General features: G+C 36.8%; 1 protein-coding gene across 3 annotated transcripts; it reads right to left on the bottom strand.

The window, feature by feature from the left end:
- Nucleotides 1–470: 470 nt before the first annotated feature.
- On the bottom strand, nucleotides 471–13,384 carry LOC110103323 (probable pre-mRNA-splicing factor ATP-dependent RNA helicase DEAH5). 3 transcript variants are annotated; one of them, XR_002303930.2, is made up of 5 exons: nucleotides 10,258–13,384; nucleotides 9,126–9,586; nucleotides 8,330–8,431; nucleotides 980–1,159; nucleotides 471–742 (listed from the first exon to the last, which is right to left on the bottom strand). XR_002303930.2 is itself a non-coding variant. In XM_020831987.2 (2 exons), exons 1-2 carry the CDS (start codon nucleotides 13,200–13,202, stop codon nucleotides 9,193–9,195), a joined length of 3,339 nt encoding a protein of 1,112 aa, XP_020687646.1. In that variant the 5' UTR covers nucleotides 13,203–13,384; the 3' UTR covers nucleotides 9,083–9,192. The 3 variants fall into 3 exon arrangements, 1 of the variants encoding a protein (XP_020687646.1); XR_002303929.2 differs by having other exon boundaries at nucleotides 987–1,159; XM_020831987.2 differs by lacking the exons at nucleotides 471–742; nucleotides 980–1,159; nucleotides 8,330–8,431 and having other exon boundaries at nucleotides 9,083–9,586.
- Between the last annotated feature and the right edge of the window lie 571 nt (nucleotides 13,385–13,955).

Below are 13,955 nucleotides of genomic sequence, written 5' to 3'. Positions count from 1 at the left end.
ATATAAAGAGACAAATTATTACATTCAGAGACTGCACATAGAGAACCGTTCGATTTTGCCTCTGTGAACAGAAAAAATGCAGTTATGAACAGTAACTGTGATTTTACCGCACTCTTACTGTTCACTGAGACAATACTGAATGGTTCTTTATGTCCGGTCTCCGCACGTAATAATTTCTCATATATAAGCTCCTTCACTTTGATGGTGTTGAAAAGCAGGAACAGATTATTGCAGATAGTGAGAACTACATCATGCATACTATTCAAAACTCAGGCTTCGTTTGACAGGACTTTTTTATTGCTTCTTAAAACAACTTCTTATTACAAAAATTAAAATATTTGTACTAAAAAACTGCTTTAATAAGCAATAAGAAAGCCGTCCAAACAAAGCTTCAACTTGCTTAGTAAACTTCTTAAATCTGCATAATATTTCTTTCACTTCGTTCAAATTCAAAAAACAATCATAAGTTCCTACCCAAGTCTGTGTAATCTTACATGTCCATTTCATCCCTTCACTTCCAGGGAAGCACAAACATAAAAAAACATAACACTACAAGGTCATGTATACTAAAAAACAGCTTTTTAAGATTTAACACTAAGGCTTTGTTTAGAGCAGCTTTCTTGTTGCTTTCTAAAACAGCTTTTTAGTACTATTTGCTCCCTTAATTGTATCATCTCCTCGACATCTTCACCATCTCGTGCCTCAGAAGTTGTTACTTTGTTTTCAAAAGTTGTAAAATTTGCTGCAAATGAAACTCAAACATTGAAACTCTTTCACTGTGAAGCGCATATCATTAGAAACAGAAATGATAATTTGTATGTAGCCTAAGCAGCTAATTGATTGACTCTAAATTTGTAAGGTGTTAAGAAAATCAAATATATCAAATTAGAGTAAAACTAATCAGTTAGCAGACATGCTCGACACATTAGTTTTAGGTAATATTAGTAAATGCAAAGAAATAAATTGAATTTCAGCTCACCATGTACCTAATTGTGCCGACAATTGATGAAGCAAAAGCCAAGCTCTGACATTTCAATCCAAGCTCAGTTGATAAAATTGAAATCTGTACCATAGGACAGCAAATACAACAAGCTTTTCTTCCAAGTCAGGATCAATTCCACAATATTTAAATTTTTTGACATTTGAAACAACCTGTAATCTGAAATTGATTATTGAAGCTATGAGATGTATGCAAAAAGGAAATTGAAATAAGTTAGCAAATATGTAAATATATATAAATTGAATATTCACCTCTAATTTTTCTTTCCACCATTCGTCTAATGCATCAATAGTTTTTCTTTTAGGATCTCAACCCAATCCAGTTGATTCCCGCTTAAGCTCCTTCCATAACTTTCAATCTTTTTTAAGTGAATCCCGCTTATTTTTTAACTGTGATGACTTGTCGTATTATCTACCTATATTCTTGTGAAAGCTCTTTATTAAATTCATTTAACCCTCTTCATTGAAATGTGTAGTTGGATGATTTTATAGTTCAATTGCTCTCAAACATAAATCACAAAAAATCATTTTAAAAACATGCTCCCATGTTGTAGATGCTCCACCATCCTTTGATTTACCCATTGTACATCCTACTTATCACAGCATTAGTTTGTATTAAGTTTGAATCTTTATTAACCTCAAAAGAGAATTGGGGTGATTACAGTATGTGACTAAAAATCGAGAAAGCGACGCATATGAAGTACTTATATTTGCATATAAATATTTAACAGAATATTGAGGAGCAGATCAATATTGAAAAATCATACAACAGTAGAGGAATATATTAACAGAAGAAAAGAGCAATCATCATTCTAACCATTGCTCTGCCAAAAATACAGTAAAGGAAAGCCATAAATAACTGCTGCTTTTATTACTTTCAAGCAGTAAAAGGCTAATTCTATTAACTTCTATTGAATCTGTAAAAGGAGAAGGCCAGGGGAAAAGGAAATTCGATTTGTATTATATATTTTTAGAAGGATGAAAGAGAGATATTTGCTGCTCTAAACTACTGAGGGGAGAGAACAACATAAGGAATGAAAATCTCTGAACTATAACCAACATAAAAGAGTGAGAAAATACAAAACCTCGCACAAATCTTCTCATATTTCATGAAAATGCAATAGGCAAAGCTTCAAAAAAATCCATTAATTGCTCTCATTATTTTATAAAGAAAAGCAGGTTGTAACGACTCAATTCCTAAAGTCATATGCAAAAACAAAGCTCGTTCGTCACAACTGTTTCCTAAGTCCTTGTTTGAAGACAATGAAGACAAGGTAGCATAAAAAGAAAAAGAAGAACAAGTACCAGAAATCTCCATACATATATAGTTTTCTTTCATAGACTTTGAAAGCTGAAACTGACGGGAAAAAAATAGCAAATAAAAGCTGCCAATGAGATTAACATGAAGCAAGAAAAAATTTTAAGCCGGAATTACAGGAGGATGCAACTAAGAAAATGTATTATAAAAAATTTTACCTTGTCAAGTAGAAATCTCAGATATGTTAGAAGCCTTAGGTCTTCAAAGAGAATATTTGTGGATGAGATAAGAACTTGCACGATTTTAATAAGAACAAATAACAATTAAACTATTAGCCGCTAAACGATAAAAGAAAACGTGAGAGGGGTAGCCACGCTTAGGCCAAATCACATGCTAAGTACTTGAAACATCAAAACAATTTAGAATTTCAATAACATGCGAATTTAGTTATTCAATAAAAATCTCTAATCTAACATTGAGATAGCAACATAGAAAGGAAAAACAAATCCTATGTTTACTAAGCGGAGGAAGAGAGCGAAGCACGAGACCTTGCGATCTATGTTGCACCGATAAACCTATTTATGAAGGTGTGTTGTATCTGATACACCGATACACGAATACACCTCCGATACGACACCGATACGTGCCGGGCACGGCTTTGCAGTATCTAATTAAAATACTATTTAATTTCAAAAGGACACGCGTATATCGGTTGAAAAATAAAAAATTTGAAAAAAGACCCGTTGTATTTACTTTCGCGGCTGAGAGCGAGGTTCTCTCATTTTCGAGATAGATTTGAGTCTCTTGATGATATAGGAATATTAAAAATTGCTAATATTTCACGTGATGAGCCTGAATTAGGAGCTATGATATTTATTGAAGATGATATAGAAGTTCAAAGACAAACCACTGAAGAAGCTAATCATATCATTCATTCTATTGAATAGTTGAAACTTCATATGCTAGCTAATTTATGTTTATGCTTTCGTTGTTGTACTAGACATTTAATGCTTACTTATATTTTGATATTATAAGCTACAAGGATACAAATGATGCTACTTTCATTTTTTTTTTTTTTTTGTAATTTTCAAATATTATGTTTTGATTGTTTTCTTAATTTTTATGTAAGATTTATAAATTATAATGTCGTGTCCGCGCCGTACCCATATCATATATTTTTAAGAATTGAAGTGTCTCATATTCGTATCCGTATCGCCGTATCTGTATCAGTGCAACATAGCTTGCGATTAAATCACCACCTAAAAGGTTAGTAGATTAGGAAAGATAAACGAAGAGGGAAGAAGTTCACCCTTGTTGTTGTCCCGAAACAATTTGCCACTGGACGTTGGCAAGTTGCTCGCCGATGGCCTCCGAAAGCGTGAAGATGATGCGGTCCATGTACTCTTCAATGGAATTATCGATCTCCGGGTTGAAGTCGAAGAAGCTGGAGTGGATGATGTTGATGTTCCCTTGCTCGGCGTAAGAGAATCCGTAGTCAAGCTCTGGATCGGCCATTCATTGGTGTCGAAGGATTGGTGTGTAGATTAAGACTTCTCTAGGGGAAAGAAGTATCTCTCAATATTTTAATTGGAGAAGGGGGCAAGGGTGGCCGGCCAATGGAGAATGGTAGGGGGGATTAAATTTGGTTCAGATTTTGTGGAGGGAAAATAATTCAAACAACTCCTTAAATAATCCCCTTAATTGCAAGGAATTAATGAAGGAGAAGAGAGAGCGGGGGCGGCGGGCAAGAGGGAGGGGAAAGGTATTGATTTCAATTCCAAAGGAAGAGGCTCTCCCTTGGAAAGAAATTAAATAGGTGGGGACTAGGGGATTTCAGCCAAGAGAGGTGGAGATGAAGTTTAAATTATTTCCAAGAGGAGAGGTTGGCTTTAGGAAATAATTCCTAATGCAATCCCATAGGGGGGGCGGCAACAATAGAGAGAGGGAAGGGGTTTAATGAACCAATCAATGCTTACCTAAATTAATAAATTAAATTTGGAATGAAAGATCTCATCACAATTTAATTCAAAATTTAAATAGGCTATGATTTAGTAGGTTTTCTAAAATATGATTTATAAATTAGGTAACTATTTCAAATTCAAATAAATTTGAATTTGATCATTAATAGAGTTACCAAAATATGAAATTTAATTTAGGAAAGGCTTGATGGCAAGTGGAGATGGGAGGAAGCCAAGGGGATGGGCCGGCGGTGTGGAGGATGGCCGTGGATGATGGTGGGGTTGGATCTAGGCGATGGGTGGTGGGGGGAATTTGGTGGCCGACGGCTTAGGGGTTTGGAAGGACCTTAGGTCGGCGACTAGGGGATGAAGGGAGAAGGAAAGAGATAGAGAAGAAGAACCAAGAACCCGGACACTTCTAAGGTTGGTGGGTGATCCGTTTCCCCTCCAAGGGACTCACTCCAATCTCTCTCAAGCTCTCACAAGAACTCAAACACGGGGAAAATTTTTTATCATTCATTCATTAAGCATGAAAAGAGAACATAATGGCTATATATAGCCTCATACAAAATGACTCAAAAAATAAAAGACGACAATGCCCTTTGGGCTTACACATGACTTCCCTTAAGGGGTAAAAGCGGAAAATAACAAAAGCAAATACAATATAAAAGACAAAAACATAGTACTTCTAAAAAATACATCGACTCGATCGTGGCCGTAGATCGACGGCCACGTCTCTGATAGACTTTCCAAGCTCCGATGTCCCCATCACTTCTCCTGTAAAAACTGTAATACGTTTAAGTTTAGAGCTGTGATCAAATAAAATTTAGTTATAAAAGAAACCGGTTTGCATGAACAACAATTGGTTGAAAAAAAAAAAAAAAAAATTCAGCATCAAAACATGTATATGCGAAATTACTTGGACACTGACACTATACATGAATACTCATGCCTAGACTCCAATGGAGCTACAGATCAATTTCCTGTGATTTATTTCATTGTTCACCTTCTATTTTTAAATGTGGCAAGAGCAGTATTTACATATCTGTGTATGCAAGAGTAAAGACAAGTGACTATGTGAACAAAGTGCCCAGTATCAGCTTATGACATTTTCATAACAAATTTCTCAACTTAACAATTTAAAAGAATACTTTTTACGTTGCATGGATGCAAAATGGAAAAGTTGAACAAAAATTAGAGTGTTATGAATCAACGATGATGACGACGATGACAACATCAAGCCTTTATTTCGCTACGTGGGGTCAGCTACATGAATCATTTGTCTCTATTGTGTCCTGTTAATCTTTTAAAAATGAACCAAAATAATCCCATAGCGTGACTATTTTAATTCCTCTTTAATGAGTTGAGGGGCCAAAATAGTCTTTCAATATAGTTGGGGACTATTTTGGTCTTTCATAAAAAGTCAAAGGACCTTTTTGATCATTTTTTCAAAAAAAAAATGTCATTTCTAACGAAGTCTTTTTACAAATCTAATGCATCTACTCTCCTAACCAAGTGGCCAAGGTTTTATGTGACCAAACCATCTAAGTTCACTATCTCTAAACTTATCCGCACTGGAGCTACTCCAACCTTTTTCATGTATATACTCATTTCGCATTTTGTCTCTAAGAGTGAAGCCACTCATCGACCTGAGCATCCTCATCTCTACAGACAATTAATTTGATTTTATGCTTTTCTTTCAATATCCAATATTATGCACTATAAAGCATTGTAGGTCTCACCACCATCCTATAGAATTTTTCCTTATGTTTGAGGGGTACTTTTGTAATGTTGAATGAAATAATGCATTCAAATGATTTCAGCATATAATATTCAGCCTAAACAAAAGAATAAATGATGCGGACATCGGCACGAAGATTTGGCGCATCTATCACAGGAGGCGTCATAAATCGACGGCTCTAATTTAAATTGTCATTTATGAGTTATTTTATGAATTTTAGCTCTTATTTTATGCTATTTTCTGTTTTACCCCTAGGATAGTTTATTTGGGTGTTATGGCCCAAGGGGCAATTGTGTAATTTTTGATTTCATCGTGTTGTGGCCTATATATAGGGTCATAAGCTATTGTAAAAGGGATGAAGAATTGATATTAAAAATTTGTGTTCAACAATTGTGCTCTTGTGAGAGGACGATAGTGAGATTTCTATGGGAGGAATCGGAGTTTTCACCAGCCGCAGGATGGGTCCGAGCTCGTGATTTGAAGTCCCTTGGAGAAGAGCAACGGATCACCCGTCAGTCTTCGGAAGAGTCCAAGGCTCGCGGTTTTTTATTTCTCTCTTTCGTTTATCTTCTATCTTTCTTTGTTTTTGTTTTGTTCCCTCTTTTTTCCTAGCCATCGTCTTTCTTCCTCCTCCCCTCTCAACTCCTCGGCCAAACCTCCATACCAAGCTCCACAAATTTTTTCCCATAGCCGCAGGCCACCTTCACTCGATCCCACCCTTTCTTGGCCGCCGGACACCTTCCCCCATTAGCTCCTCCGCCGCCGGCCACCCTTGTTTGTCTCCATGAATGAGGAGTCAATGTCTATCTTAAAGCTTACCTAAAGAGTTCAAATAATTTATGAAATTATTTTCATCCTTTTCCTAAATTAGAAAGATATTTTAGGAAAGTATTGAATCTCATTCATGATGTAAATCAAATTTAATTTGGGTGGTTTAATTTTAGGACGGTTTTCAAAATTCAAATTCAACTAATTCAAAATTTGAATTCTTTCCTAATTCATCATTCTAATTTTGGAAAGTTACTAAATGAATTTTATTTGAATTTCAAATTCAAATAGGGTTTAATTATTTCTTTCCTAAACTCCACCCCCAATTGAGTAATCTCAATTAGATGCATTAAAACCCTCTTTCCCTATGGATACAGCCGGCCCCCATCCCCCTTGGCTTACATTCCTTAATTGTTTCCTAATCCCCATCCTTGCTTTAAGGAAATAATTTCAATCCATTAAATTCCCTGTTTCATCCCAGCCGAAATATTCAAAGCTTAAGCCATTAATTACTTCCCAAACCTGAGAGGGGAATAAGGAAATAATTCCCTGAATTTTCCCTGTTGTCCCGCCGTCCAGCAAACTTCTCTAGTCTACATTACTTGGCTCTCCTTTGGGAAGGACTTTGGGGGATTTCAACCTGCTGCAAAATTTCCCCACTTCCTTCTTAATCCCGCTAGCCCCCTTCTCTCCCACCCGTCTCCCTCATCTTTCTCTCATAGCTACACCTTTCCCCAAGTCACTATTGACTTTGATCCCACATCGCTGCCCCTCTTAATTCCTTTTCCTCTGCTTATTAACCGCTGAAACTCCTCTTAGATCTTGTGAGAAAAATCTGAGAATTTTCAGATTTCCTGAAAAGAAAAATCTGAAACTTTTCAGAATTCCTGAAAGGAATTGTTTCAGATTTTTGCCATCCTACCCGTTCTACATCAATAAAGTTTATCTTAAATATGACTTATTGAAATAATTCTCAAATTATTCATATATATCTATATTGGGCAGAAAATTCAGAATATCAATCCTACCTTGAAGTATTCATATGCTGCATAAAGGCAGCAAGCACCCACCATGTCCGTTGGAACATTCACCCTTTTCACATATGTAACTATGGCAATTAAAATGATTAAGAATGTTAATCATGACATAATGCAGAGCCAACCAAAACATATGCATGTTACACAATTAATATGCCACTAAAAGCTAGTAGATATAGCACCAAGACAGATTTGCAGAGGCATTTGCATAAGCTAAATGTTGAAAAGAAGACAATTTAGACATTAGAATTAAATAAACATCAATAATCATTAAAATTGTAAATGATTGAAAATAGTTAAAACTGAGTGCTTAAAGTGAGTTTCAATGATCTTTGTTTGTTTGGTAGGAACTCCAATTTGCAAAATTTGTTATAGTGTTTTTTTGGACTACAATGAGCTTCATTTTTACCCACCATCCTATTAAATTTATTAGTTTATTACCATTATGAATAAAAGCAATATTCTAATCCAACGTTCTTCTAATTTTAAGCTACATTTTTATTACTTGTAAAAAAAACAAAAATAAATTTAGCTTTACAAGTCATCATAAGTGGAATCCACTTCTAACCTTTCCAAAGGAAATTCACGAACATAGTAACTAAATTTCATTCTTCAACCAAAGAAACATTGCAACTTGGTCCCGGAACTTGCTCCAATTACTTCCAACTACCTGCATTGAAAAAAAAAATGGCCTTTCAGGTGCCAGACTATTCAATAAGTAAAATAGAATAAATGCAGATATTGCACCCTTTGTCGAGCTCATAATAGATGCCTAAATATATTGCTATGATAAATTAATTGAGATGAAATTTCAACATGCTTCTGTTAAGTATCAAGCCAGCTAGCATAACAATTATTTTCTACTAGCAATGAATAACAGGAAAATAGATGCAATAATATTGCAATGAAAAGGTTTTGATCTCCTAATAGAAATTAACAAAAGAAATATAAATCCATAAAGTAACACAATCAATTAAGATTTTATGCACACAAAACTACAGAAATATAGTAGAACCAAATAACATCAACTGACTTATAATCCAATATCCATGAAATAAAGCCTCTTGCATTTCCAGAGAAATAAGGCCATATATAGGAAAGATTAAAAAAAACATAATCTTATGCTACCCTACTTGGATTGAAAAAATTCATCAAATGTATGGCTCAGCTAAGATTCTTCAATTACATTTGGACATATTATCGAAGTTGAGAAACATATTTTATCTAATATTGAATGTGAATATTACCTGATCATCAATAATAACTTTAATAAATAGACGATAATGTCTATTTTGAGAATGTGAATATGATGCATAACAAATTTGCAAGAACTATCTTACTCCATGAAATATAAACAAATTTACCAAGCATCAGTGAAATTCCACACTAAAAGTGAATATTGAAAACACTTCCATCAACAATTCAAAAAAGTCAAGCACGGCGCTTGCTCAAACGCCATGAATTGGGTTCATTGTATCTGTCATAGAGTGGCTCAATTCGCTCTTGACGCTTTCGCTTGCTCATCTTTGTTGGATCTGACGATTTATAAAACCTAGGTGCGAGTTCTACAAGCCATTTGGGATCAATAACAGTAACTTCGCGCATGTACTCCTTTGTTGTCATGACAAGCTCATGATATATGACCCAATCTGGCTGCCTTTGAAAGAGAGCACTGCTGGGATGAATGTAGACTGGTTGGTTCTCCACTAGGGTTCTGTAACCTTCTTGAGGATCTTTTCTTGCAGCATGAAAGAAGAATCCGGCGGTAATAGCCTTCCTTATCTTTGTGAAGTTTTTACCAGTACTGACAACATCCAATTTGTACCTGTAGATGAACAAGAAATCGGATGAAATGACACAATACTGAGATTTTGTAAATAAGTTCTAAATTTGGAGGAGTGTTAATTATTGAATCATGTCAACAAGACCCGTAGACAGACTAGCATATGACAGTTGCAGAAACAAGCAATTCTCTACAAGGTGGCATATTTAGGATTTGTTTAGGGGGTTGCTATTCTAAAAAAAAAAATAATCGTAAAATTATTGCTGGAAATTTTGATTTTTCAAAGCAACTAGCATTACAAACTCTTTTCTCTTTCAAAAATCGGATAACTTATCAGAAATGGTTGCAAAAAGCTGTTTTTGATCAAAAATAATTTTAAAAATAGCAATAAAATTGTAGTAAAAAAGAATTGTAACAGCTATGAAAAAATTACCCTAAACAAGCTCTTTTCTTTTTTCTTTTTTTTGCCAGTGTGCATTTGCATTACTTTAAAAAGAATTATATCAGCATATGCATCTACCTGAACTTAAATTCTAAAGCAACCAAACAATAGGAAGCAATCCATTTGACGCATTAAAAAAACGATAAAAAAGTAATCCAATAAGAAAATCAAACATATAAAAGCAGTTACGATTGCAAAACATAATCAGAATTTTTTAATGCAGAAAGCAAGAATTCTTGGGGGTAAAAAAGGATGTTCAACAAAAACATACCTATCCATAATAGTGAGGAGTTGCTTTCTAACATCCTGAGCCGTCCTAAGAGAACGGGACTGTATGAAGTTCTCAAAACACCATGGACCAGAAAAATTCTTAGCTTTCCAAGCCTCATAAACAGCAAGCAAAGTTAAGTGGTCTCCTTCTGGCTGGAAAAACTTGGCTCGCTTTTGATCTGCTTGGGCTTGCTTCTCCCTTGGTCTGTAGAAAATATTCCCAGTCTGGATCATAGCAATGATGGTCAGGATTTCATCACTGCATCCAAGGTCCACACTAGCAAGTAGCATCTTAGACAATGGTGGATCCAATGGAAACTCTGCCATTTTTCTCCCTACTTTAGTTAAAAGCCCCTCTTCATCTAAAGCTCCTAGACTGTACAACCGTTCCATGGCAGATATAAGGGCCTGAGGCGATGGAGGATCCATAAAATCAAAATGTAAGAGATCATTAATTCCCATAGCCTTCATATTCAATGCTGTTGTCCCAAGATTAATCCTCTGAATTTCTGGAATTGTGGAAGGTGACATTTCATTGCGATAGGCATTCTCTGTGTAGAGACGATAACACTTCCCTGGGCCAGTACGTCCTGCACGACCAGCTCTTTGCTTAGCTGATGCTTGAGATATAGGAGTGATCACCAAGGAATCAAGCCCTTGTTTAGGGTTGTACACATTTTGCTTAGCAAAGCCAGGGTCAATGACATAAAATATTCCATCAATTGTCAATGAAGCCTCCGCAATATTAGTAGCTACAACAACTTTTCTCTTACCAAGGGGAGCAGGCTCAAAAATCCTAGATTGCATTTCACTGGGAAGAGCACTATACACAGGCAAGATAATCAGTTCCGGCACATTCTTACCCAGACCTTTCATTCTCTCATAAAGAGATTGACAAGCATGATCAATCTCTTCTTGACCAGTCAAGAAAACAAGAATGTCTCCTTCAGGTTCTGTTAAGTGAATCTGCAAAACTGTGATCAGTGATGCATCTAGATAATCACTTTCTGGCTGCTTTGTATAGAGTATCTCAACAGGAAATGTTCTGCCAGGAATTGTGAAGATATTGCAGTTGAAGAAATACCCAGAGAACTTCTCTGCATCTAGTGTGGCTGAAGTGACAATAAACCGAAGTTCAGGCCTTCGTTTCACAAGTTGTTTTAGAAAACCAAAGAGCACGTCTGTGTTGATTGTCCTCTCATGAGCTTCATCGAGCATGATAACAGAATATTGTGAAAGGTTTTCATCAACCAAAATTTCCCTCAGAAGCATGCCCTCTGTCATATATTTTATCACAGTTTCTGGCCCAGTGCAATCCTCAAACCGAATAGAATAACCAACTTCCTCACCTAACCGACAACCAAACTCCTCAGCCACCCTTTTTGCAACCGACGTTGTTGCCACCCTACGGGGTTGTGTGCACCCAATCTTTCCTCTTGTAGTATAACCTGCCTCGGCCAGGTATTGAGTCACCTGCGTTGTCTTCCCAGAGCCAGTCTCACCAATGACAACCAATACCTGGTTATCATGAACAGACTGAATCAGTTCTTTCTTCAATTTGTAGATTGGAAGACTCTGCCTTTGATCTTGTATTGAAAGCTTTGATCTCTGGCCAAATGTCAAAGCTTTCCCATATGCATCTTTCTTCCATTCTGGCATGTCATAAGCAGACAATCCTACACCTCTCAGCTCCTGTGCAAGGTGCCTCTCCCCTGTCTCCGGCATTGGATCTTCCCACGGTCGATTGAGATCTTTTGGGATGGAATCAAGCATAGTTCTCTGCTGCTGATCACGAACTTCTCTCCGCTCCTTGATGAGAGCAGACTGAAGAGCCGCTTCCCTGCTTAAAGAACCCTCTGGATTTTTGAAGATCTTTACAGGAGACATGTCAATGGAAAACCGACTCTGGCCTTGCAAAAAAGCAGGTTCGGCTTCATTGAGTTCAATCTCAAGTTCTTCTTCAGCACGTTTTTCCTGATACAAGAGTCCATCCCCCTCTTCATCAAACGTTGGATATTCACGCACATCCAGAACACCAGCTGCAATCAGCTGCTTCTCTTCCCACTTCTCAGGCGAGCTCATCCTTTTCAATGGTCTCCTGGATGATGCATTATTATCATCCTCAACAATGGTAATGCCTGAAAGACCTTTCCTTACAATAGGGGTACTGTTCCCACTAGAGGGGTTGGTCCTTAAAGCATCATCCTCTGTGCTCTTCCTTAATCGCAGGAGATCCTTCCCGGTGTTTTGATCCACATCCCTCATGGTTAGACTAAGATTTTTGCCAGAAACTGAGATCACCTTAACATATACATCCTGACCAAGCTTCACCTGTTCATTTGCATTGGCGACTCTTCTATTTGCAATCTGTGAAACATGAACAAGTCCCTCCTTCCCGCTGAAATCAGATAATTCAACAAAGCACCCGTTGTCCATCAGGCGCAATACCTTTCCCTTGTAAACCTGATAGAGCTCCGGTTCATCAAAATTCCTTCCACCACTAGAACGGGTTCTCTCATGCCTCGTGCCATCATCACGTTCGTGACTATAAGCTCTATGGTTGCTGTAATCATCTATTCTAATACTCCTACCTCTATCACTGACTTGATCGTACCTGTACTCACGGTCGCGAACTTCCTTCTCGATCTCATCCTTGAAGCGTTGGCGGTCGTCGACACGGAAGGCCGCATATTTCTTATTCGAGGGTAATATTGAATGTATGATGGCCAGAAGGGTTCGAAGTAAGTAATTGGGAATTTCCCCTCCGCTTTCTTTCACCTTGGCGTCGAATTCTTCGACGGATTTGGCGTTCCGGCCAAGTTCGGTGATGAAGTCGGCCAGAATTTTATCGCCGCACCCCAGATGGCTTTCAAGCTCTGTTCGCACCTTCGAAACGATCGAGAAATACTCCAGCTTCTTAATGCTGTCTTCGGCCCCGGCCGCCATTGCCGCCGGTACAAGAATCAATTAGGTTTTAAGGCGATGCAGAGAAAAAACTTTGCCCGTTAGCGAGACAAGGTAGGAGGAGGGAAATTATTCTGTGCGGACTCCGGCGGACTCCGGAGGTGTTCTCCTTCCGGACTGGAATTAAATTAAATAAAAACGCGTGCTTTTTATTGAGACCTCAAGATCCTATCTGATGAGAATGCTCAAGTGGATGAGCGGCTTTACTCTTAGAGAGAGAGAATGTAAAATGAGCATATACGTGAAAAGATTGGAGTAGTTTTAGTAGAAAATAAGATTAGAGATAGTCGACTTATATGATTTGGTAATGGCGGTCTTCCGATGACCTGAATAAGAAACTTGATGTGTTATATTTGACTTATGTTAAGAAAAGTAGAGGTAGACCTACAAAGACTATATTAGAAAATATTAGAAATGATATTTCTTTATTAGATTTAAATGATAATTTAACTTTTAACATGATACAAAAAAGGAGAAAAAAAGAATTTATGTAGACGAACCCACATAGTGGGATAGAGGCTTTGCTGTGTATTTCCTGCTTATTTTCAAATACTCAACAAATACTCAGTTATGAGTATTACTGAATATCTTATGAGTATTTGATGAGTATCTTGTGAGTATTTATTGAGCGTTCTTTTAAGCATTTAATATCTGTTAATTTACTGCATATTAAATAATCAACAAATATTCAATAATTACACACAAAAATACTTTTTACTCATCTTTACCGACACG

This window comes from Dendrobium catenatum, unplaced genomic scaffold (genome assembly GCF_001605985.2).
Source record: "Dendrobium catenatum unplaced genomic scaffold, ASM160598v2 fragScaff_scaffold_266, whole genome shotgun sequence".
NCBI classification, from domain to species: domain Eukaryota; kingdom Viridiplantae; phylum Streptophyta; class Magnoliopsida; order Asparagales; family Orchidaceae; genus Dendrobium; species Dendrobium catenatum.
This window is presented reverse-complemented; position numbering and strand designations above follow the sequence as displayed.

Bases quoted from the DNA above. Each gene is read 5' to 3' on its own strand.
- LOC110103323 (XM_020831987.2), bottom strand. From the start codon at position 13,202: ATGGCGGCCGGGGCCGAAGACAGCATTAAGAAGCTGGAGTATTTCTCG. The intron at 9,587-10,257 runs GTATGTTTTTGT...GTTCATCTACAG, and splicing joins CTCCTCACTATTATGGATAG to GTACAAATTGGATGTTGTCA.